Raw genomic sequence first — 27,342 nt, 5'->3', positions numbered from 1 at the left:
TTCTTGCCTGGGAAATCCCATGGACAAAGGAGCCTAGCAAGCTACAATCCATGGGGTAGTAAAAAGTTGGACATAACTTAGTGACTAAACAACAACAATAAATGTTTCTTAAATAAATGAACAAAATGAAAAAATACTAGATTAAATAGAAACAGATTCTTTTGACATCAGATACAAACTTGGGAAATAGTGCCAAGAGCAGTAGTGAAAGAGGATGGAGACTCAACTAGGGAAGCAGAGGTAAATTATCAAGGCAGGTAGCTCCTGTGTAAGGGGCTTCACTCTACTGGACCCTTAGGATGTATGCAGCATGGCTTCCAGAATTGTCCACATGTTGTCTAGCATGCATTGCATGAGAACCCATGATTTCTTTATTCACCATTGATGAATATTTGGATCATTTCCAGCTTTTGGCTTTTATAAATAATTCTGCTATGAATCAGTTCAGTTCTGTTCAGTCTCTCAGTTGTGTCCGACTCTTTGCTACCCGATGGAATGCAGCATGCCAGGCCTCCCTGTCCATCACCAACTCCCGGAGTTTCCTCAAACTCACGTCCATTGAGTCGGTGAGGCCATCCAACCGTCTCACCCTCTGTCGTCCCCTTCTCCTGCTTTCAGTCTTTACATCAGGGTCTTTTGAAATGAGTCAGTTCTTCCCATCAAATGGCCAAAGTATTGGAGTTTCGGCTTCAACATTAGTCCTCCTAATGAATATTCAGGACTGATTTCCTCTAGGATGGACTGGTGGGATCTCCTTGCAGCCCAAGGGACTCTCAAGAGTCTTCTCCAACACCACAGTTCAAAAGCATCAGTTCTTTGGTGCTCAGCTTTCTTTATGGTCCAACTCTCACATCCAAACATGACTACTGGAAAAGCCATAGCTTTGGCTAATTGAACCTTTGTTGGCAAAGTAATGTCTCTGCTTTTTAATACGCTGTCTATATTGGTCATAACTTTTCTTCCAAGGAGCAAGTGTCTTTTAATTTCATGGCTGCAGTCACCATCCGCAGTGATTTTGGAAGCCCCCCCTCAAAAAATAAAGTCTGTTACTGTTTCTATTGTTTCCCCATCTATTTGCCATGAAGTGATGGGACTGGATGCCATGATCTTTGTTTTCTGAATGTTGAGTTTTAAGCCAACTTTTTCACTCTCCTCTTTTACTTTCATGAAGAGGCTCTTTAGTTCTTCTTTGCTTTCTGCCATAAGGGTGGTGTCATCTGCATATCTGAGGTTATTGATATTTCTCCCAGCAATCTTGATACCAGCTTGTGTTTCATCCGGGCCAGCATTTCTCATGATGTACTCTGCATATAAGTTAAATAAGCAGGGTGACAACATATAGCCTTGATGTACTCCTTTCCCAATTTGGAACCAGTCTGTTGTTCCGTGTCTGGTTCTAACTGTTGCTTCCTGACCTGCATACAGATTTCTCAGGAGGCAGGTAAAGTGGTCTGGTATTCCCATCTCTTTAATAATTTTCCACAGTTTGTTGTGATCTACATAGTCAAAGGCTTTGGCGTAGTCAATAGAGCAGAAACAGATGTTTTTTTGGAACTCTCTTGCCTTTTCGATGATCCAACAGATGTTGGCAATTTGACCTCTGGTTCCTCTGCCTTTTCTAAATCCAGCTTGAACATCTCGAAGTTCAGGGTTCACGTGCTGTTGAAGTCTGGCTTGGAGAATTTTACTATGCTAGCATGTGAAATGAGCGAAATTGTGTGGTAGTTTGAGCATTCTTTGACATTGCCTTTCTTTGGGATTGAAATGAAAAAAACTGACCTTTTTCAGTCCTGTGGCCACTGCTGAGTTTTCCAAATTTGCTGGCATATTGAGTGCAACACTTTCATAGCATCTACTTTTAGGATTTGAAATAGCTCAATGGAGTTCCATCACCTCCACTAGCTTTGTTCATAGTGATGCTTCCTAAGGCCCACTTGACTTCACATTTCAGGATATCTGGCTCTAGGTGAGTGACCATCAGGATTATCTGAGTTGTGAAGATCTTTTTTTGTGTAATTCTTTTGTGTATTCTTGCCACCTCTTCTTAGTATCTTCTTCTTCTGTTAGGTCCATACCATTCTGTCATTTATTGTGCCTATCTTTGCATGAAATGTTCCCTTGGTATCTCTAATATTTTTGAGGAAATCTCTAGTCTTTCCCATTCTATTGTTTTCCTCTATTTCTTTCCACTGATCACTGAGGAAGGCTTTCTTATCTCTCCTTGCTCTTCTTTGGAACTCTGCATTCAGATGGGTATATCTTTCCTTTTTTCCTTTGCCTTTCACTTTTTTTCACAGCTATTTGTAAGGCCTCCTCAGACAACCATTTTGTCTTTTTGCATTTCTTTTTCTTGGGGATGGTCTTATCCCTGCTTCCTGTACAATAGTTCTTCAGACACTCTGTAGTATCTAATAATCCCTTGAATCTATTTGCCACGCATGAAAAGTATGAAAAGGCAAAAAGATAAGACACTGAAAGATGAACTCCCCAGGTCAGTATACGCTACTGGAGATCAGTGGAGAAATAATTCCAGAAAGAAAGAAGAGACGGAGCCAAAGCAAAAACAACACCCAGTTGTGGATGTAACTGGTGATTGAAGTAAAATCTGATGCTGTAAAGAGCAATATTGCACAGGAACCTGGAATGTTAGGTCCATGAATCAAGGCAAATTGGAAGTGGTCAAACAGGAAAAGGCAAGAGTGAACATTGACATTTTATGAATCAGCAAACTAAAATGGACTGGAATGGGGGAATTTTAACTCAGATAAGCATTATATCTTCTACTGTGGACAAGAATCCCTTCGAAGAAATGGAGGAGCTGTCATAGTCAACAAAAGAATCCAAAATGCAGAACTTGGATGCAATCTCAGAAACGGCAGAATGATCTCTGTTCATTTCAAAGGCAAACCATTCAATATCACAGTAATCCAAGTCTATGCTGTGACCTGTAATGCTGAAGAAGCTGAAGTTGAATGGTTCTATGAAGACCTACAAGAAAAAGACCTTCTATAACTAACATCCAAAAAAGATATCCTTTTTATTGTAGAGGCCTGGAATGCAAAAGCTGCAAGTCAAAAATACCTGGAGTAACAGGCAAATTTGACCTTGGAGTACAAAACGAAGCAGGGCAAAGGCAAACAGTTTTGCCAAGAGAACGCACTGGTCATAGCAACAACACAAGAGAAGACTCTACACATGGACATCACCAGATGGTCAACACTGAAATCAGATTGATTATATTCTTTGCTGCCAAAGATGGAGAAGCTCTATACAGTCAGCAAAAACAAGACTGGGAGCTGACTATGGCTCAGAACATGAACTTCTTTTTGCCAAATTCAGACTTAAATTGAAGAAAGTAAGGAAAACCACTAGACCATTCAGGGATGACCTGCTATGAATATTTGTGTACAAATCTTTGTATGGACGCACGTTTTGTTTGGTAAATACCCAGGAGTGGACTGTCTGATTTATCTTAAGAATTTGCCTGTTTTTGAAAGTGGTTGTACAATTTTACATTTGCACACCAGTGTATTGGAGTTCCAGTTGCTCCACATGTTTACCAACATGTTTTTTAAAATGTTTTATCCACTTTCTTAAGTGTGTGGTTGCATCAAATTGTGTTTTTTAAGCTATGTTTCTGTCTGAAGGAATTAGATCGAGGATTTACTAGCCTTTTCTTTGATGTTTCTCATCTAACTTCCTACATCTGCACAAATTTCCTCCTCTACTGGTTTCCCTAGTATACCATCACCCTTGTCCTCCAGCCTCCTTTCTTGTTTTTTCTTTGTGGTGACTTCCAAGGTCTGCTTATCTTGGAACAGATCCCATTCAGTTTTGCTAACATAATCTTTTCTGCTTTCCAAATTCTGGGACCTCTTACTGACTATAGTCAATAAATTTTAATTCCTGTGAGTGATAGTAAAATGTTTGAGAGCTGGAGTCAGGCTGTTTGGGTTCCTGGAGAGTCACTAGATCTCTTTGAGCCTCCAGGAAAGCCTCTGCTTCATACTCTAATGTGTGCTAACTATAAAAATTGTTGTATGGTCAGACCATTCAAAATGGCTATTCTCTTGCTCTCTGTACATCTCTTGCTGTACCAGTCCCTGCTTCACCTGTACCCTAATCATAGAGCTTAATTAGTGCTTAATCATGAACTTGCCACGGATCCCAGCTGCTGGTTTCCCTGGTAATTGATGAGCCAACCTGACATCAATTCCCCCTATAAATGGTAGCCGCCTCCTTCCCTGAACAGAAAGATTACTACCTTGTCTTGCCTTTTGTCTGCCGTACACAGTGGGGCAGTGTGTTTTGCTGCAGACTTGTTTTTTAAGATCCTCGATCCAATAAACCATAGCTATCTCTGTTGCTGGCTCTCGGCTCTTTCTTCGATCTCGAGCCTGGGCAGCTGCAAGGTTTGCAGGCCTATGGAGTACAGCCCACAGGTGCCCTCTTGGCCTTGCATCCCACCCCATATCACATACCATCACGTGACAGTGGTACTGTGAGTGTGATTTGTGCTCATGCTGTCTTGGCTAGATTACAGAGGCTTAAAAGATAGGCCTTTCACATGTTACCTTTATATTCCCATGAATGCGTCGCACAGTTAAGTGGTCATCCCATATTTTTCTTAGGAGATAATATGTCATGTTATTAAGGTAATGCTTAGAAGGCACCTGCTGCAGTGAGTGCTCATAGTAGTTATTTAGTAAGCTATATATGAAGAGTATTCAGTCAGTGTGGGAATGTTACTTATTTCCTCACTTTTGATTTGATCTCCACCCCTCTCCCACTTCACATATTTTATTCTTTGGCTAATTTAGAAGTCTATCTATTTTTAATTTTGAAATAACTTTTGACTTTCAAGGAAGTCACAAAAATAGTATGAAGAATTCCCACACGTCAACTGATGTGTCCTCAGTGCATCATATCAAGGAGGCACGTGATGTTCCTTTAACTGTTGTTAATTTTGATCATTTGGCTAAGGAGTTGTCTGCCAGATTACCATAAAGTTACTATTTTTTTTCCTTTTCAGTAAATATCTGGTAAAGAAATATTTCAAGTTTATGTAGATATATTGTTTCTCATCAAGTTTTTACTCAGTAACTTTAGCATGCATTGATGATTCCTTCCTGAAATGATTGTCATGGAGTTTGCCAAATAGTGATTTTTTTATTTTTATTATTTCTTCTCTTAGTCGGCATTTTGCTCTAAGGAAGTACTTTCTGTTCTCCTTCGTTTAGCTATTTATTCATTTGTTATTTTACATTCATATGGATTCATGGAATCTCATTTTATTCAATGAGTTATGATCCATTAGAATCATCATTTGCTTTGTTTATTCCCTCTTTTTCTTAAACTGCAGATGGTAAAATTGGATGGGTGGCAGTGTGGGGAAAGAAGGCTTTGAGTACTTGTGTTCTAGTAAAAGGTATGCCAAACAGCAGGCACAAAGGATAAGCATTTATGTGGTTTATACCAACTTAATAAGGGCCATTGTGAAATACAGTGGTAGAGATTATGCTAAAATATATTCATTTCTCTCCCTTTTAGGAAGTAAAAAGGGCCAGTTGAAAGTAGTTTAGTTATTAAGGTCACTAAAACTTCTCTTAATTTTTAGCAGCTGGAGATGTTTGTTGTTTTTGGGTAGACTGTGGAGTACATATATGAGAAGCAAATGGAAAATGAAATGTCAGTGTCATTGTCCTGGCACAAGATGGCAGTAGTCAGCCATCCATTCTGTAGCACAAAGCCTCTAGACTTCAATTAACTGTTGTTTGCTTTTGCAGGGACTTCAGTACTAGTGCTAATAACATCCAGATTGACAAAACCAAGCCTCTGTGGCACAACTATTTCCTATGTGGATTTAAAGGAATTCAGGTAAATCAGTATAAAGCAGCTACTAGCAGTTGAGGTTAAATCAGTATAAAGCAGCTACTAGCAGTTGAGGTTATGATGTGTATTATATCAAGATTTATTGCGTTTACTATATCATTTTTGTCTCCTTTCAGTGCTGATGTTTCTGCTCTGTTTTGCTCATGAACGTATTTTAGGGGATAGAGTAGATATGATTGTTTCTGGGTGGTGGTCATTGGGGGCTGTAGTGGCTGTTCATAAGTCAAGTGCATTTGATACTTTGTTCTAGTTTTCAAATCTTTGTTGAAATTTTCTTTTGAAAGATACATTCTAGTAGTATTATTTACATTTTGTTCTAGTGATGTATAAGTGTACACTGTAATAGAAGTTAGAGCTGGACAGCCCTGGGTTTGAGTCTAGACTCTACCCAGCTGTGTTGATTTAACTCCTTAAGTCTCAGATTTGCTGTGTGTGAAATATGCTATTATTATCTCAACAAAGAGTTGTTGGAAGGATCACACAGTGCTTGACACATAGTAGGCATTCAATCAATGCTAACTTAGTTTTGTTATTACTACTTCAGATGGGGTTTAAAAAAAGATCTAGTGATTTTAATAAGGAAAATAAGGATTTTCCTGGAAACACTGAATAGTTACTTTGAATATCTCTAATGTCGTGTATGAGAAGATGAAAATTCCTACTTTCTCTCCTAATTAAAAAACTATGAAGGAAGAAAGAAAATTTATTTGCTGAGTCAATCTGATTTGTTTGCTAAAATTCATGTTTTAGAGAGCTTGTATTCCTTACTGTCTGATGGTACTATCTGAAACTTTGTCATGAGTAGCGTAGGATTCAGTGGCATATCCATTACAGATATGCATCACATTTATTTCTGTTGTATCATCCTGTACCCTAATCATGGTGGTTCTGTATGTATCTTTCTTTCTCCCTGCTTCCCTTTCTTCCCCTGCCCCCATCTCTTCCTTTCTTTCTTTTTCCCAGACAGATGGTAACAACGTACAGGAAAAGTTACTGGCAGGTTTTAAATCTTCAAATGATTTGGCTTGTCACAAGCATTAGTGGGAATTACAGTATTTGGAAACATTTGTTGGCAAATACAATTTCATCTTTCTTGTAGCAACATGCCTTCTGTAGCATATGGATAAAGTGACAAAAAGAACAAATGTGCCTTGTGTTATATTTGAGAATTTCAGGTCTTACAGCCTTCCCTTTTGATTTGACAGCTTACGTGCAAAAGCAGGTCTGTGTAATGAATGTTTGGCAGAGAAGTAATTTAAATGTTAGCCTTTTAGAAACCTTCAAATTCAAATACTAGAAAGTTCCAGTGGATAATCTGTTTATATTAAATTGAACATGTTATCCTTATGGGATAGCACTATTTCTGAATTTGGCAAAACCCATTTGCATTTTGAATCTGTTGTACATTTTAATTTAAACATTGTGTGATAAGTTTGTAAGTATGATTCACATTCAAGACACCCTGTGGATCAGTTTATGGTTAAATATATAGTGTTCTCCAAGGATTTTTTTAAACAAGCTGTCTGATGTTCTGTGTGAAAGGGCATTGGCAGCAGCAATATTTCAGTTTATAATCTGTATTTCTGGAAAGGGAATTTTTAGATCATTTGAAATCAAGAAGAGAAGTACATCCAACTAAATCTCTTCTTTTGTGGTGGATGAGTTTTGCCAGTTTAGGGGAAAAAGAGATGAAAAAAAAAAAAAAGGAAAAAAACGGTCTTTTATTTGCAGAGTTTTGTTGTTACTTTGGCTATTTTATCTAGTCTACTGAAGTTTCTCCCTAGAATAATATGTATGATGAAATGCATAATTATGTAATATAATAGTATTTTGTACTTTGGTCTTGAACCCTTTGAATAATCTGTAAACACGGTGGTACTTTTTCTTGAGAAGGAGGTGACCTTGAATTTATTTTTAATCCCAAACCACAAAGGATATGATATGATATCATCCTAAGTGTCCTCACCCTATATATTAATCTATGTATCTTAGAGCTTTCCATCTTGATTTCAGAGTCTGATTATTTTTTTGGACTTTCCTATTTTGCAGAAATAGAGTTTCCCTGCTTTAAGAGTCTCCATTCTCATTTGTGGCTGAATTCTAATTTGGCTGTCTTGAAAGCTACCATATGGTTAAATTGTATCTATAAACTTGGGTAAAAATCTGGATTTCCTCATATCGCTGACTTACATTAAATCACAGTGACAGTATGCTGGCCTGGGTTTCTGACTGCAGTGGGGAAGTTCTCAACCAGAAATCAGAGACCTCAGTCCTACTTCCATTTCCCTATATGTAATCTTGGGAGAGTCTCTTACTCTTTTGGTACCTAGGATTTTCCATAAATAAAATAGAAATGAGAAAGGTTGGAAGGTTCTCTGAAGAAAAGTATTACATTGAATACTGCATAGAAACAAACCACTGCTTGGTGTTAGACTTTTACAATGACAGAGTGTTGGGATGTGCTATATAGAAAATTTAACCTGCCTAACTAATAATTATGTATTTCTTGTCTTGCTATGTGAATTATAATTGTTTAATATTTTTCCATATTTGCTTAAATCAATTCATATTCATGAAAAAGACCATTCAAAGCAATTTTAGGAAATGGATCAGTAGCTTTTTGTTCAACAAAGTAAAAATTAGTCTTCAAATTATAGTGCCCTGTGGCCAACAGCCATTAAATAAAATGTCATGTATGGACTCAACTAAATTGAATTGCACAAGTTGTTTCTATAAGTAGCATAATAAGTCCATTGTGAGGCTTTTGCTCTCTGAGGAATGAAAGAACTTTCTGCTACTCCTTGAATCCAAGCAGAGTTACTAAGTGCTATTTTTCCTTCTATTCTAGGAACACTTTGGGCTCAGTGACCTGACTGGAATGAACTGCCTGGTAGATGGAAATATCCCGCCGAGTTCTGGCCTCTCCAGCTCCAGCGCTTTGGTCTGTGGTGCTGGCTTGGTGACACTCACAGTGCTGGGCATGAACCTATCCAAGGTAACCACTTTGAAAGATTTAGCCCGATAGAATCCTTTCTTTCTAAAGTATTAGTATCCAAATCTCAAAATTAGAATGCCTTTGTTTGATTGAAAAACTTTGTCTTACCTGAAAGGACTGCACACACAGGGCATGAGTTGTAACTTAGCAAGTTCTGCTTGTGATAAACTACAAGGTAGTTGATATCTTCCAAACAGTAAGCAAATATGTGAAGAGTTGTATCAAAATGCTCTTAGATTAAGTGGGGAGATTGAATGCCTGGAGGTCTTTTTAAATCACCTTATCAACAAGTGAACTTCAGGGATGAAATTTTAGGCTTCATAATTAGGCCTGCTTATTTTCACCCAAAACCTTCTGTTAAATATTTGACAAGAAATGGGTAAAAAGGGTGAAAACCAGGCAATAAAGGAACTGAATAACATATCTATTTATGCCAGAAGCTTAGTCACTAAAATAAACTTGAAAAAAATACTTCATTGCAAAGAGGAAATGCTTTTTTAAAGAAGACATAAATTCTACAAGAGGTCAGAAAGCCTCAACTTTACAAGTTCACATAAATCTCTGATTTTTCAGTTCAGAGTAGGTATGCTCAGCTTTAATTAATGTTTTGGAGGTCTGGTTCAAATAAAATATTATCATAGGTTCTTTTTTTATCTCTTGTACATGTACTACCACACTTACAGATGTCTAGGAATATAGACTGGGCATCAGGCAGATCAAGAGGAAGTCAGCTACATGTCTTTCTTCGATCTGCCTAAACGTTCAGTTCAAAAATTTTGTTTGTAGGAAGAAAGAGAAAAATGAAGAAGAAAGCAAAGGCTCAGATAGAATTCACTTTAACTGCCATTGTAACTATGCACTAATTAGTCCTTTGTAAGCAATTGCTTATTTGGAGGTAAGGGTATCTAATTTGTTTTTATTTGTTTCTTGAGAAGAGAGAAAGTAAGGGAAAGAAAGTCCATGTGTAAAATCTACTTCCACTGGTGCTATGTTTAATCTGGTGGTTTATTTGTTTATTCATTTATCATTCAACCACTACTTCCCTAGTGCCTACTTTGTGCCAGCCAATGTTCACGGCATTGGTAATATAATAGGTATAGTTTTAACCTTCATATTAACAGTACTTATGATCTAAAAAAGGGAATAGAGACAAGTGAATAGGCAACTATAACAGAGTTTGATAAGTGGATACATAGTGTGCTGTAGGAGCAGATCTAATCCAGATTTACAGAACAGTACATCTAAGAGAGTTTTGCCGAGAATACACTGGTCATATCAAACACCCTCTTCCAACAATACAAGAGAAGACTCTACACATGGACATCACCAGATGGTCAATATCAAAATCAGATTGATTATATTCTTTGCAGCCAAAGATGGAGAAGCTCTACACAGTCAGCAAAAACAAGACTGGGAGCTGACTGTGGCTCAGATCATGAAGTCCTAATTGCCAAATTCAGACTTGAAGAAGTAGAAAGCCACTAGACCATTCAGGTATGACCTAAATCAAATCCCTTATGATTATACAGTGGAAGTGAGAAATAGATTCAAGGGATTAGATCTGATAAACAGTGCCTGAAGAACTATGGACAGAGGTTCATGACACTGTATAGGAGACAGGGATCAAGACCATCCCCAAGAAAAAGAAATGCAAAAAAGCAAAATGGCTGTCTGAGGAGGCCTTACAAATAGCTGTGAAAAGAAAAGAAGTGAAAAGCAAAGGAGGAAAGGAAAGATATACCCATTTGAACGCAGAGTTCCAAAGAATAGCAAGGACAGATAAGAAAGCCTTCTTCAGTGATCAAGGCAAAGAAATAGAGGAAAAGAATAGAATGGGAAAGACTAGAGATCTCTTCAAGAAAATTAGGGATATCAAGGAAACATTTCATGCCAAGTGGGCACAATAAAGGACAGAAATGGTATGGACCTAACAGAAGAAGAAGATATTAAGAGGTGGCAAGAATACACAGAAGAACTACACAAAAAAGATCTTCACGACCCAGATAATCAGGATGGTGTAATTACTCACCTAGAGCCAGACATCCTGGAATTCGAAGTCAAGTGGGCCTTAGGAAGCATCACTATGAACAAAGCTAGTGGAGGTGATGGAATTCCATTGAGCTATTTCAAATTCTGAAAGATGATGCTGTGAAAGTGTTGCATTCAACATACCAGCAAATTTGAAAAATGCAGTAGTGGCCACGGGACTGGAAAAGGTCAGTTTTCATTCCAATCTCAAAGAAAAGCAGTGCCAAAGAATGCTCAAACTACTACACAATTTCACTCATCTCACATGTTAGTAAAGTAATGCTCAAAAATCTCCAAGCCAGGCTTCAACAGTACATGAACCATGAACTTGCAGATGTTCAAGCTGGATTTAGAAAAGGCAGAGAAATCAGAGATCAAATTGCCAACATCTGTTGGATCATCGAAAAAGCAAGAGAGTTCCGGAAAAACATCTATTTCTGCTTTACTGACTATGCCAAAGTCTTGACTATGTGGATCACGACAAACTGTGGAAAATTCTGACAGAGATAGGAATACCAGACTACCTGACCTGCCTCTTGAGAAATCTGTATGCAGGTCAGGAAGCAACATTAGAACCAGACATGAAACAACAGACTGTTTGCAAATTGGGAAAGGAGTATGTCAAGGCTGTATATTATCTCCCTGCTTAGTTAACTTATATGAAGAGTACATCATGAGAAACGCTGGGCTGGAAGAAGCACAAGCTGGAATCAATTATGCTGGGAGAAATATTAATAACCTCAGATATGCAGATGACACCACCCTTATGGCAGAAAGCAAAGAAGAACTAAAGAGCCTCTTAATGAAAGTGAAAGAGGAGAGTGAAAAAGTAGGCTTAAAGCTCAAAATTCAGAAAACTAAGATCATGGCATCTGGTCCCATCTCTTCATGGCAAATAGATGGGGAAACAGTGGAAACAGCGACAGCCTTTATTTTGGGGGGCTCTAAAATCACTGCAGATGGTGACTGCAGCCATGAAATTAAAAGACTCTTGCTCCTTGGAAGAAAAGTTATGACCAATCTAGACAGCATATTAAAAAGCAGAGACATTACTTTGCCAAGAAAGCTCCATCTAGTCAAAGCTATGGTTTTTCCAGTAGTTATGTATGGACTATAAAGAAAGTTGAGTGCCGAAGAATTGATGCTTTTGAACTGTGGTATTGGAGAAGACTCTTGAGAGTCCCTTGGACTGCAAGGAGATCCAACCAGTCCATCTTAAAGGGAATCAGTCCTGAACATTCATTGGAAGGACTGATTTTGAAGCTGGAACTCCAACACTTTGGCTACCTGATGTGAAGAACTGACTCATTGGAAATGACCCTGATGCTGGGAAAGATTGAAGGCGGGAGGAGAAGGGGACGACAGAAGATGAGATGGTTGGGTGGCCTCACCAACTCAATGGACATGAGTTTGAGTAAACTCCAGGAGTTTGTGATGGACAGGGAGGCCTGGCATGCTGCAGTCAGTGGAGCCACAAAGAGTCGGACACGACTGAGTGACTGAACTGAACTAAGTACACCTAAACTGAGACAGAAGAATTGATAGATGTTAGTCAAGAAGTACTGATAGGCCAAAAAAGAACTACTGATAGCAGGATAACACTGATAACATTGGATAGTCATGTTTCAGGGGGAGGAAACATCATGTGAAGATGTCTAGAGTAAGAGTAATCATGGTTTGTTGGAGGAACTAAAAGAGGCTTAATTTAGCTGACACATAATAATTTGAAATACAGGGTAGGAGACCAGATGTTGGGCCTTGTAAACCATGTTGAGCAATTTGGGCTTTATTTGGATAGCAGTTTGTAAAACCATTGCAGACTTTAGGAAGAGGATAACTTGATTTTATCTGTATTTTGCAACGATTGTCCTGGGTCTATTATGAGATCTAGACTTGAGGATAACTGTCTTAGCAGTAGAGAGATGCCACTTCTGCGGAAGTGGCAGTGAGAATGGGGAGAGAATTAGATGATAGATTTAAGGTATATCTCTGACAGAATCAATAAGACTTGATTATTTATTGGATGTGGGACCCAGAGAGTCAAGGATTATACCCAGGTCTCTGGCTTGGTATATTTCACTGAGATAAGGAATATAGATGAAAAGTTACGTTTGAGGGGAAAGCAAAATGTTGAGTATGAGGAATTTGTGGGCACACTGATGGAGTTACCTAGTGTTTAGTTACAAACAGTATCTCTGAAAGCCAGGAGGAATATTCAGACTTGACACGGTCTACTTGAGAGTCATTAGTATATAATTGATTTCTGAAGCCATAGGAGTGGAGGAGACTATCCAGTGGAGGAATGTAGGTAGAAAGATAAGGAAGACTAAGACAAAGTTCCAACAAGCATGAAGATTTGAGGGATGGACAGAGGGAGAGATGTCCACTTAAAGAGACTGAGGCGCAATCAGACATTTAGGAGGAAAAAGTAGAAAAGTCAGGTGACAGCAAACATAAGGAAAATAATATTTGATGAAAGAGTAGCAGTGGTGTCAAATGCTGAGAGGTTAGGTAAGACAAAGAAGTATCCATTGAATTTAGTATCAAAGAAGCTGAAGAAAATCTTGACAAGAACAGCTTAAAATGGGAATGAATTGAAGGACCTATGAGAGGTGAGAAAGTAGAAAACCTCAGTGGATACAGAAAGTCTAGATATGCCTGGAAGAGGATAATCTGGTGTCTGTGGTTGGGACAGAGGTCAAGGAATTCATTCTTTTTAAAGGGAGGATTGGTAAAACTTATTTTTCACATTTTCCTGGCCTTCTGATGGTGGAATATCTAAGGGAAAAGAAGAATAGGAGATAAAAAGAAACTTTGTAACTTTGGAATTAATTCTGGCTGTCTCTGTGTTTCAAAGTCAAAAAAAGCACATATACTGGGTATAAAAACAGATATATAGATCAATGGAACAGAATAGACAGTCCAGAAATAAACCCATGCATATTTGGTCAATTAGTTTACAATAGAGGAGCCAAGAAAACATAATGGGTAAGGGGCAGTCTCTTTAGTAAATGGTGTTGGAAAAACTGGATGTCACATGCAAAAGAATGAAAGTGGACCTTTATCTTACACCATACCCCCAAAATAAATCAAAATACATTAAAGAGTTGAATGTAAGATCTAAAACCATAAAAGTAGTAGAATAAAACATAGACAGTAAGCTCTTTGACATTGGTCTTGGTGATGATTTTTTGGATTTGACACCAAAAGCAAAGGCAACAAAAGCAAACAAAACAAAACAAAAACAAACAAAAACCAAAGGAATTATATCAAACTTTCTGCCAGCAAAAGAAACCATCAATGAAATGGAAAGACAAGCTACTAATAGGGAGAAAATATTTGCAAATCATATATCTGACAAGGGGTTAATATTAAAAAAGTATAAAGAACACATACAGCTAAATAGCAACCCCCCCCAAACCCAAATAATCCAATTAAAAAATGAGCAGAGGATCTGAATAGCTTTCCCAAGAAGACATACAGTTGGCCAAAAAATACAGGAAAGGATGCTCAATATCACTTATCATCAGAGAAATGAATATCAAAACTATAATGAGATACCATGTCTGTGAGAATGACTATGATAAAAAGATGAGATAATAAGTGTTGGTGAGGATGTGAAGAAAACGGAATCCTTGCTCACTATTAGTGGGAATATAATTTGGTGCAGCCACTATAAAAATAGTATGGAGACTCCTCAAAAAAATTAAAAATAGAATTGTCATATGATCCAGCAATTCCAATTCTGGGTATTTATTTGAAGAAAATGAAAGCACTGACTCAGAAAGATATGTGCATTCCCATATACATAGCAGCCTTATTTACAATAGCCAAGAAAAGGAAACAGCCTATAACCATTGATAGATGAATGGGTAAAGATGATGTGGTGTGTGTATGTATATGTATATACACAATGGAATATTATTTAGCTATAAAATTTTGCCATTTGTGACAACATGGATGGGCCTTGAGGGCATTATGCTAAAGTGAAATGTCAGACAGAGAAAGAAAATGTTGTATCAATGAGTTCATTTATATGTGGTGTCTTCCTTCATTGCTTAGTTGGTAAATCATCTGCCTGCAATGCAGGAGACATGGGTTCAATTCCTGGCTCTGGAAGATCCCCTGGAGAAAGAAATGACAACCCACTCCAGTATTCCTGCCTGGAGAATCCCATGGACAGAGGAGCCTGGCAGACATAGTCTGTGGGATCGCATGAGTTGAACATGACTTAGCAACTAAACCACCACCATTAAAGAAAAATAAGTAAAAATAAAAAACCAAGTTAAAAAAATGGGCCAAAGAACTTAACAGACATTTCTCCAAAGAAGACATACAGATGGCTAACAAACACATGAAAAGATGCTCAACATCACTCATCATCAGAGAAATGCAAATCAAAACCACAATGAGGTACCATTACACGCCAGTCAGGATGGCTGCTATCCAAAAGTCTACAAGCAATAAATGCTGGAGAGGGTGTGGAGAAAAGGGAACCCTCTTACACTGTTGGTGGGAATGCAAACTAGTACAGCCACTATGGAGAACAGTGTGGAGATTTCTTAAAAAACTGGAAATAGAACTGCCATATGACCCAGCAATCCCACTTCTGGGCATACACACTGAGGAAACCAGATCTGAAAGAGACACGTGCACCCCAGTGTTCATTGCAGCACTGTTTATAATAGCCAGGACATGGAAGCAACCGAGATGCCCATCAGCAGACGAATGGATAAGGAAGCTGTGGTACATATACACCATGGAATATTACTCAGCCACTAAAAAGAATTCATTTGAATCAGTTCTAATGAGATGGATGAAACTGGAGCCCATTATACAGAGTGAAGTAAGCCAGAAAGATAAAGAACATTACAACATACTAACACATATATATGGAATTTAAAAAGATGGTAATGATAACCCTATATGCAAAACAGAAAAAGAGACACAGATGTACAGAACAGACTTTTGGACTCTGTGGGAGAATGCGAGGGTGGGATGTTTCGAGAGAACAGCATCGAAACATGTATATTATCTATGGTGAAACAGATCACCAGCCCAGGTTGGATGCATGAGACAAGTGCTTGGGCCTGGTGCACTGGGAAGACCCAGAGGAGTCGGGTGGAGAGGGAGGTGGGAGGGGGGATCGGGATGGGGAATACATGTAACTCCATGGCTGATTCATGTCAATGTATGACAAAACCCACTACAATAATGTAAAGTAATTAGCCTCCAACTAATAAAAATAAATGAAAAAAAAAAGAAAAAAAAAAAACCAAGTTCATAGATACAGAGACTGGATTAGTAGTTGCCAGAGGTGAGGGATGGGTGAAATGGGTGAAGGGAATCAAATGGTACAAATTTTCAGTTAAGTAAATATGTAATGGGGGTACAGCATGGTGACTATAGATAATGGTGCTGTATCGCATATTTGAACGTTTCTAAGAGAGTAAATCTTCAAAGTTCTCATCACAAGAAAAAATGTGTAACCAGGTATAGTGAAGGATGTTAAACTTGTGATGATTTCATTTCCTAATACATACAAATATTGAATCATTATATCATAACCTAAAGCTAATATAAAAAGCAGAGACATTACTTTTCTGACAAAGGTCTGTCTAGTCAAAGCTATGGTTTTTCCAGTAGTCATGTATGGATGTGAGAGTTGGACTATAAAGAAAGCCGGGCACCAAAGAATTGATGCTTTTGAACTGTGGTGTTGGAGAAGACTCTTGAGAGTCCCTTGGACTGCAAGGAGATCCAACCAGTTAACCCTAAAGGAAATCAGTCCTGAATGTTCATTGGAAGAACTGATGCTGAAGCTGAAGCTCCAATACTTTGTCCACCTAATGCAAAGTACTGACTCATTGGAAAAGACCCTGATGCTGGGAAAGATTGAAGGCAAGAGGAGAAGGGGACGACAGAGGATGAGATGGTTGGATGGCATCACCAACTTGGTGGGCATGAGTTTGAGCAAGCTCCAGGAGTTGGTGATGGACAGGGAAGCCGGGTGTGCTGCGTTCCATGGGGTCGCAGAGTCAGGCATGACTGAGCGACTGAACTGAACTGAAAGCTAATATTATGTATGTCAATTGTACTAAATTTTTAAAAATTAAAAACAAAAACATATGTACTTTACCAGAACTATATGACTCCCTTGCCTAAAGGAAACAATATGTATGTCCTAACTTTTCATGTTAGTCTAAGTTTTACTGACAATGCTTATATTTTCTAGGGCCTGAGCATATTTGTTTCAAGAGTTTCTTTGCTATAGTAAGAGGAAATCTTGACTGAAAAGAAGCCCCAAATTTGCCCAAAGTCTTTAGTTAAGTGCCAAGTATATACTTGACTCTTATAAAAATTATAGAACACAATAACTCAAGCGACTTTAGAGATGAGTTATTTCAAAATCTTTTTTTTTTGCTGATATATCAGTCAGTGTCTTCATAGGAAATGAGTGGCTCACTGGGTATAACTGCAGGGAGTTTAATAAAGAGATTATTTACAGAGGCCTGGGGAGAGTCAAGGGAGGCAACTAGGAAGGGTTTCCCTGTGAAACCTGAAGCCATTATCCTTCAGGAGCTGCAGCGATAGAGTAATGTTGCCAGAAATGCAACGAGGCAGGGAGAGAGTGAAAGGGGTGGGAATAGATGTGAGCTGGGATGGGCTAGGAAAGTTATTCACAGAAATCAGTTTCCTGGTGGTACAGAGAAGTGTGAGAATGGAGGGACAGAATGGTCAGCCTATCGAATAAGAAAAAGCCCATGAGACACTGGCAACTAATGCCCTTTCAATTAATAATCGCCTCCAAGTTATATGTAAATTCAGTACCCTGTTCAATTGCAGACAACAGTTACTGCAAATGGGATATGATAGATAGGTGTGGAACTTGTTAATTTACTAATAAACTAAATGTTACATGTATGAAACCAGTAAATAAGATGGTTAATTACCCAGAAAGTCTGGAAGACAAATTATGAATCAAAGACAGAAGAGTATGGTGTGGTAAAAGATTTGTGAAATCAAAAAGGCTATAGACTTCTAGTTTCAAGATGACAGAATAAACACATGTGCTGTGTTCAGTTGCTCAGTCATGTCCCAATTCTTTGCGACCCTATGGACCATAGACCACCAGACTCCTCTGTCCATGGGGATTCTCCAGGCCAGAATACTGGAGTGGGTAGCTGTTCCCTTCTCCAGAAGATCTTCCCAACCCAGGGATTGAACCCAGGTCTCCCACATTGCAGGAGGATTCTGAGCCACCAGGGAAGCCCAAATAAAAACATACCTACTCTCTTTCTTTACCCCTCAGTCGTTATTCTTTTCTCAAAACATCATCTTCAAATAGGGAAAGCAGGAAAAGACGGCATAAGCTCTATCTTTGATAAATCAAGGAGACATATTAATAAACAACCCTAAACCACAAGATACAAAGATGGAAAGTGGGTGTAAGGATGGTGCATGACTTAGCAGAGTAGTAGAAAGGTCAAAGCCAAGTGCCTGTGGAGAGTGGTGCAGATGGAAAGCAAGCTGACTCACAGCTCTCTGGAAAGGCTTAGGAATGAGAGGCACTGGGTATCACAAGAAGCAGGGTGACACGGTAGGTGGAAATTTATTTGAAAGTCATTATGAAGAGCAGCTAGACCCTCAGAGCCCACTCTTACCTGGCTTAATAAGGAAGCCATTTCCCCCCACCTTTGTAGGAGTCTCTGGAGAAACAAAGATTGTCTGGACTTCGGGACATTGAGCACTGAGAAAGGGTGGACCAGAATAGAATTGAAAACTAGGAGATTAAAGGACATTCTGCCTCTGAACAGTACAACTCCCTTTCTCTGATCAGCTCTAGCATACTGGCAGCCTTACCACTCCACACCCCAGCAGGGATATTAGAAGATCCTTCTCAGTGGCAACAAAACCATGATGAACCATCCTAGAGAAAGACCCATAAATACTGACATTTGGTGGCCCCCTTCCACCGAAATTCTCCAACTACTCTATGACCATATTAGAAACCCATTTACAAAGCTTCTAGTCAGCTTTTTAGTGACTCACTCTTAAGGTTGATAGGCTGTCAAAAGATAATTGGTCTTTGGAAGAAGGCCTTCAACATGAAGTAAACAAAGAAAAAAGGAACTCAGAGGAAACAGAAGACAATACTGAGAGCAGAAAATTCCTTCAACATCATCCTGTTGTCCTCAGAGAGTAAAATGTTGAAAAAAAGAATAGAATGTTACTTTTTAAAAAGGAGCAAACAGTAAGAAAGAGCTTTTTTTTTCATTTATTTTTATTAGTTGGAGGCTAATTACTTTACAATATTGCAGTGGCTCCTGCCGTACACCGACACGAATCAGCCATGGACCCACATGTGTTCCCCATCCCGATCCCCCCTCCCACCTCCCTCCCCATCTGATCCCTCTGGGTCTTCCCAGTGCACCAGCCCTGAGCACTTGTCTCATGCATCCAACCTGGGCTGGTGATCTGTTTCACCCTTGATAGTATACTTGTTTCAATGCTGTTCTCTCAGAACATCCCACCCTCGCCTTCTCCCACAGAGTCCCAAAGTCTGTTCTGTACATCTGTGTCTCTTTTTCTGTTTTGCATATAGGGTTATCATTACCATCTTTTTAAATTCTAAGGAAAGAGCTTTTGGATATTAAAAATATGATAGCTGGAAAAAAGTTCAGTATAAAGGCTGGAAGAATTCTGATAAAGTAGGAAAAAAGGGATGGACAATAAAAGAGAGAAAAATAAGAAAACTTATAGATCAAGCCTGGAAATACAGTATCCAACAAGTAAGAAGAAACAGAATAAACAATCATTAGAAAATTATCATTATTATTATTGTTATTATTATTTTGGCCTTGCTGTATGGCTTGCCCAGGTATTGAACCTGGGCCACTGAAGAGAAAGCATCAAGTCCTAACTACTGGACTGCCAGGGCATTCCCAGAAAATTATTATTTTTAAAATAACATTTCTCCAAAATGAAAATATGTATTTTCAAGTTGAAAGGTGCTCATAGGGTATTCAGCATAATAAATGAAAACAAAACAAAACAAATTGCTCCTCAGTTAAAAAAAAAAAGCTTTTCTTTCCATTTAAAAAATGAAAGAAAACCAACCGAAGTATATTGTCTGGGAATTTTGAAACTTGAATATTAGTAGAAAACACTCAAAAATGATTGAGAGAGAAAGGGTAGAAAAAAGATCATAATCAAAGGAACAGGAATGAAAATATTAAAAATAGCTTTGGGAGATGGAAGGCAACAAAGTAATGTCTTCAAAATATGAATGAATTTTAGCTTAGGATAAATGAACTGATCAAGTAAAAAGGTAGAATAAAACACTCTCAAACATGCAAATTCTAAAAGTCTACAACATGTAATCAACCAAAACTCAGGAGTAAACCAAGAAAGAAGTTGACATGGGAACTTGGAGATGGGAAATCTAATATAGGAGAGAGGAGTTGGGTATTTATAGAACATCAGTGATGGGAAATCCCAGCATAACATCCACAACACCCAGAAGCTTAGAAAACACTCAGTACAGATTAGAACCTGATGGGAGAAGAAAAAATGGAATTGATAAATCTTATCAGGAAAATAAAGAATTGATAAATCTGACATATTTGACTGTGCTGCAAAATGAATTGAGAGTGATTTTTGCAGAGTTTTTATTGGTTATGGGAAGGCTTACTAGATGTGCAAATTAAACTAAGCAAATGAGGAAACTCAGCAATTATTAAATATAGGAAAAAATTGTGCCAGAAGGGAAATCAATTATTTTTCATTATTTGGCTCATAAATGAACAATAGTCTCAATAATTAATATACCGAATACAGATTTAACCAAACTTTTTTGGCATAAATTTATTGAGAAAGATTGGGGGAAAGGTAGGTGTAAGACAGCTAAAATTCTCATTTATCATAAGAAGGCAGTAGATGAAATTAATATGAAATATCTAGGAAATAGCATTTTACTCAGATGATCTGATAATTTAAAGCAAGAGCTAGTTGAAAGTGTTTGACTCTGGGCACACTGTACTGAGGATGAAGATGAGATGGTGAGAGCTAGGGACTGCTTTTGTTGTGGTAGGCCTTTTAGCTCCTTTGATTATATGCATATATTTCCTTGGTAAAAATGAAGAAAAGGAGAAGAAAGGTGAATGAAATGAAAGGTAACTAGAAGACATGAGAAGAGATTCAATGAGTCAAAGTTAGAGACTGAGAACAGATGAGCTGCTAGACTGTAACCAAATCAGAAAGGCCTGGGGAGAGGCTTGTTGGTGGGTTTTGGGTGAATCCAAGAACAAGCAGGCATCTTTTGCTTAATTGCAGGAATCTATTAAGAAAATCAGATGTTCTGCACAAAATCATTAAGTGGAGGCCTATTTCTTATTGTTTTAAATAGGAAAAACTACAATGTGTTGCTCTTCAACTTAGTCTCTAATTTCCTACAATGTTACAAAAACACAGTAAAAAAATCCCACTAAATAAGTAACTTAGAAATACAATGAAAAATACTTAGAACAGTTGCCTTTCTTTTTTTAAAAAATAATTTTATTTATTTATGGCTGTGGTGGGTCTTCATTGCTGCTTGGGCTTTTCTCTAGATGTGGTGAACAGGGCCTACTCTCCAGTTGCGGTACTCTGGCTTCTCATTGTGGTGGCTTCTCTTGTCATGGAGCACAGGCTCTAGGCCACGTAGGCTTCCGTAGTTGAGGCACCTGGGCTCAATAGTTGCAACTCATGCACTTCAAAGCACAGGCTCAGTAATTGTAGCACACAGGCTTAGTTGCTCTGCACTGTGAGGGATCTTCCCAGATCAAAGATTGAACCTGTCTCCTGCATTGGCAGGCAGATCCTTTACTACTGAGCTACCAGAGCAATTAATAGGGTTGTTAACAAGCAGTGACTTTACGTAGTAGTGCACTGAGTCTTCTCTGTGGATGCCTGGTGTCCCAGTGTTACAGACACCATTTCTTTACCAGTGTTGTTATATGGTCAGGCCGCTCACGATGTGGCTGTTCTCTTGCTCTCCGTACAACCTCTATTATTACAGACCCTGTTTTACTTGTATCCTCTGCAAATAACTGACCTTCCTATCTATGCCCCAGGCACCAGCTGGTGATTGTTCTTATCAAAGGGGTGGTGAAGGCCATGCCTTTCTACTGGTTTCCCTGGTAACTAATGAGCTCACCCGACATCAATTCCCCTGTAACTTGTCATCTCCCCTTTCCCCCACCCCGGGAGGTAAGACTGCTACCCGCCAACTGTGATATGCGGTGGGGTGTTGCTCCAGAACTCTGCTTCAGACATGTCAGCTTCCCCATCCATTAAACCATAGATGTCACTGTTGCTGACTTGGGGCTCTTTCTTTGGTCTTGAAATTGGGCAAACATAGGCCTTGTAGACCTGTGGGGTGCAGGCCAATAGTATTTAGGTTTTGGGATGTAAGTGTATTTTTTCCTTAAATAAACAAGCACCTTTTAAAAAGTATTGAACTGGGAGATATATACAGTCTATGAAGTTTAAGTATAAAAAACCAAGAGATGTTCTATCAGGAAAATGTTAGTTGGGGAGGCATTCTGTAAGGTAGGCCCCCTGCTTTGCTAGCTCAGGATTTAGGTTGCTGTAGACTTGGGTTTAGTTTCTGTGTGTTCTTGGAGCTGTCCTTGGAGGCCAAGAAGAAAGGACTAAATTCCTCTTATGGACTTTAGAGACAGTTGGCTGGCTTGCAAAACAGGTTGCAATTCTAAAGACCAGCTTTGGCTAGTAAGGTGTGTTTGATTGGCATCTACCTGCAAATTCTTTCCTCTGCTGGGGTCCTGAAAGCAACTGTTCAGTGACATTTATTGAACACTTGCTATGTGCCAGGTATTATTCTAGGTACCAAAGGTGAATAAAATCAGTGAAGCCTCTGCTTTCATGACACTTACATGCTGGTGATTGTGGTGTTGGTGGGAGATAATGAACAGCTATACACATGAATATATAAGATAATATCAGCTAGAGTTAAAAAGAAAAATAGGCTGTAGAAAGGAGTAGCAACTGTTTTAGATAGGGAGTTAGAAGTCTCCTTTAAGGAGGAGACATCTGAAGTGAGACCTGGGGGGAGTGAGCAGAGAGAGGAGGCAGAAGGCGCACAAATGCCAGAGACCTAAGGTGAAAGGCTGCTGGTCACATTCCAGGAACAGTAGAAGCCTGTGTGGATGGGGTGTGGTGAGTAGGGGAGAGGGCAGAGTGGTGGAAGGAGAGTTAAGAGTGGTGGCCAGAGGCCACATGGTCAAAGTCTTGTTTGAAATTCATTCCAAGCCAGACAAAGCCTTTGGAGGGCTCTGAGCTGAGGACCTTGAAATTAAAGACGCTTACTCCTTGGAAGGAAAGTTATGACCAACCTGATACCATATTAAAAAGCAGAGACATTACTTTGCCAACAAAGGTCTGTCTAGTCAAGGCTATGGTTTTTCCAGTGGTCATGTATGGATGTGAGAGTTGGACCATAAAGAAAGCTGAGAATCAAAGAATTGATGCTTTTGAACTGTGGTGTTGGAGAAGACTCTTGAGAGTCTCTTGGATTGCAAGGAGATCCAGCCAGTCCATCCTAAAGGAGATCAGTCCTGGGTGTTCATTGAAAGGACTGATGCTGAAGCTGAAACTCCAATACTTTGGCCACCTCATTCAAAGAGTTGACTCATTGGAAAAGACCCTGATGCTGGGAGGGATTGGGGGCAGGAGGAGAAGGGGATGACAGAGGATGAGATGGCTGGATGGCATCACCGACTCAGTGGACATGAGTTTGAGTAAACTCCGGGAGCTCGTGATGGACAGGGAGGCCTGGTGTGCTGCGATTCATGGGGTCACAAAGAGTCGGACACGACTGAGCAACTGAACTGAACTGAGCTGAGCTGAGCTGAGGATAGCAAGATAGGATTTATACTGAGTTCTTTCAGCTGGGAGCACTATACTGTAGCTTATGCTGGCAAGAGAGGAAACAATTTTTTGAAAAAGAAAAGGAACAGTCACTGCCCTTATAGACTTGAGTGCACGTGGAATACCATACTAACAGAACTCTTAATAATTGAGCATCTATCTCATCCAAGGTGGTGGTGGTGTCCCTAAGTTGTGTCCGACTCTTGTGACTCCATGGACTATAGCCTGTCAGGCTCCTTTGTCCATGGGATTCTCCAGGCACGAATACTGAAGTGGGTTGACATTTCCTTCTCCAGGGGATCTTCCTGACCCAGGAATTGAACCCGGGTCTCCTGCATTGCAGGCAGATTCTTTACTGAGCTATGAGGGAAGCCCCATCCAAGGGGTGAAGTATTTTATATGTAAATGGGAAATAAGTTTGTAAGAATGGCTGCTTGGTAAAGTTGGATGAAGAAGATTTTAAGTAAGTGGTGAGGTCTAAAAAATTTTAAAGGCATAGAAAGCTGTGTCTTGACACAAAGTCCTGGGAGGGGCCCAAGGGCATTTCAGGCAGAGTGAAGTGGTAAGTGTTGTTCTCTGAGCCAGACTTGTAAATATGTGTCAGCTGAGGCCTAGAAAGTCTTATGCAGCTTCATGAAATTCCTTTTAAAAACTTATTTGACTATAGGGATGTTTCTAGTTGCTTAAGTCCCTGAACAGGTTTAGTTAAGTTAATTTCAGTGGCAAATTAATTGTGTAGACATGGGTTGATACTCTTCAGAGGAGTGTTTTTGAAGTTTGAAATCCATACTGTGTATAAGAGACCTTTGAGGTTCAGAAGCAAAGTAACCGGCGTGTCCGAAGTTCTGTGCCATATATGTCCAAATTTTTATTTTTCTGAGTTTTTAAGAGCTGTTTCCTTGAGAAAGCTTAAAGATAATTTTTCTTTGCATGTAACTACATTTAAGTTAAATATTTCTTGGCCTTTAGAACAAGACCTTGTATTTAAAAAGTAAAGGCATGATCTACATTACAAAATGAAAAGAATCTCACTGTTATACAAAGGTTTAAACTACGATTTAAATGTTTTAATAGTAATTTGCTACACAGTATAAGGAAAATCAGAAAACAATTTGCACTGTCACTAATTATTACGTTTAGAAGTCCATACAAAGACATTTTTTCATTTTGCTTAGAATAACAAAAACCTCATCCATATAATGGTTAAGGAAAATAGTAGTTTAAAACATTCCAGCCAGATGTTGACTGCTAATGAACTGCAGCAGCCTGGCCTCAGAAAAGATGATAAATCCAGAGTACAGTCTTTGAAAAGAATCTCTCAATTAAGTGTTGAGCATGGACTAAAGCCATGTGCTCACTGGTACAAAAACCAGGAGGGCTTAGTAGGAGCATTGGATGGCCTGTGTTTAAAAAATGTTTGAAAATTTAAGCTACTGTTGTTACTATGTGAATATAAAACTGTTCATATTGTATTATCAATAAGAAAGAACCAGGTTTCTTTCAGTTATGTGGGATAGTGTTTGTGTCTTTGATTATAGTCTTTTTTAGGAGTAGGATTGGAAATGGAACCTTTTATTTAATGGTTTTAAGTGATTTGGATTCACTTGGATGATATGACTAAGCTATTTGCCGATTAGAAGCCTTGCTTCACGGAGGTTGTTTAGGTCACCTCTGCTTTTTTTTTTTTTCCATTTCCTTTCTTAGGCTAAATGCATGTTTACCATTAGCATAAACGAAGGCAAACAAGACTAATTAGGGAGCAACAGTTTGGAGGAATAAGGGTCACTATTTGCAAGTGGTTTCAAATGAAACCACTGTTGCTGAAAATTCATAGCCATGCCTGGTTGTGCCTTGAACTTTTGTTGCAATTCTTAGATTCTTTTCATTATTAGGTCACCATGTTTTGATGTCTCCAAACTTTGACTTGCACACAGCAATAATATAAACTTTATTCAGTGTTTAAAGAATTAACTGGACCAATGTAGGTGATATTAATACACCACATATGTTCATAGCCCTTACCTTCTACCTTTATGGTATACAGAGAAAAGATAAAAGATAAAAATACAATGGTAAATAATCCTACCAAATTCAGGGGGGTTTGTCATCTAATATTTCCATTCATTTATGTTTAATAGAGATGATTGTAGCCAATTGATCAAGACAACCTTGTGCTGAGCCCCAGATTAGTATTTGATACAGTAAACAGAACAATGGAAGGCTCTCTATAACTTGTCCCCCTTTGTAACCAATTTGGTCCATAACTTGTACGAAACCCCCTTCCCACCCCCCCACCCCTGCCCCCATGCCTCAACTTCTGTTTCTAAAATGAGGGTAAGAACAGCTGTTCCTTTAAATTCACAAGGCTGAATGTTAGATTAGCCAAATACATCAGTTCTCTGACCTTCCTGTTAGGAGTTTTTGGAAAAGTTTAGGGCAAGTGTTTAGCAAGAAAGTAGGTAAGGTAGGAAAATAAATTAGTAGTCAGGGAAGAGTCTGTAACTGCATGAGATTTTAAGTGTATTGGTAGCCATGAGAACAGTAAGGAGACAGCTGTATTTGTAGACACAAACTTTATCTATTTATTATAGATAAACTGTAAAGTGACTCAAGGGAAAAGGTTAACTGATGAAGACTATTTAAGATACATTCTGGACACCAAGATTTGGAGATTACTACTGAAAAATATGGACTAAAAGTTGTGCTAGGATTTATGTGAGAGTAAAAGATACCCCACTTTTTATAATCAAGTATCTATGTGTTTTATACACATCATTTCTAACCTCATGGTGGCTTTGTAAAACAGGTTTATTATTATCATCATTTCAGTTTTGCAGAGGAAAGTATTGAGGCTCAGTGAATTTATATAATATGATCAAAGACAAATTCCTAATGAATGGAGTTACCTGGATTCCAGCTCAGATGGATTTGATTCACAGTATGTAGATGCATTTTCCACACTGCCTTGCTGTTACCTGTGGTGCGATATAGTCAGTGTTGCAGATATAGGGAGCACACTGGAGATGGGTCCAGCCCCAGCATTCTGTGATCTTTCTGATATCCTAAAATACGAAATGAATGGAAATGAATGATAATTTTTCATGTTTATGCCTAATAATTTGAGTTGAATGTTTTTTCATGGGTTGGCAGATTTTATACCCTTTGGAAAGATAATGATTGTTTTCTCTAGTTCCGTTCATCCAAAGCAAAGGGTTGGATGCTTAGGAAACAGAAAACTCTAGGTATAGTCCTTAGGTTTAATTCATTTACGGTTTAGTTGTGGGTATTGGGTTAACCTAAAAATAGGAACATCACACAAAAGTAGCATATACAAATTCTTCCAAAGAATATGAAAAGAGAAAATATTTCCCAACTTCTTTTACAAGGCCAGAGATCAAAGTATATGTGCTTCCTTGATACCAAATCTGACATGGACATTACAAGAAAAAGGAAGTACAGGTTAATCTTCTTCATGAACTTAGATGCAGACAATTCTT

General features: G+C 38.6%; 1 protein-coding gene across 7 annotated transcripts in view; it reads left to right on the top strand.

The window, feature by feature from the left end:
- Positions 1-27,342, top strand: part of GALK2 (galactokinase 2) — a 145,547-nt gene that overhangs the window by 32,310 nt on the left and 85,895 nt on the right. For all 7 annotated transcript variants that reach the window (XM_065941835.1, XM_065941839.1, XM_065941837.1 and 4 more), the window contains 2 exons: positions 5,787-5,877; positions 8,741-8,887. In XM_065941835.1, coding sequence (XP_065797907.1) covers positions 5,787-5,877; positions 8,741-8,887 — 238 coding nt within the window. The remainder of the gene's footprint in view (positions 1-5,786; positions 5,878-8,740; positions 8,888-27,342) is intronic.

The sequence above is a fragment of the Muntiacus reevesi genome, chromosome 7, assembly GCF_963930625.1.
Source record: "Muntiacus reevesi chromosome 7, mMunRee1.1, whole genome shotgun sequence".
NCBI lineage: Eukaryota > Metazoa > Chordata > Mammalia > Artiodactyla > Cervidae > Muntiacus > Muntiacus reevesi.
The sequence above is the reverse complement of the archived record's forward strand: the minus strand, read 5'-3'. Positions and strand labels throughout refer to the sequence as shown.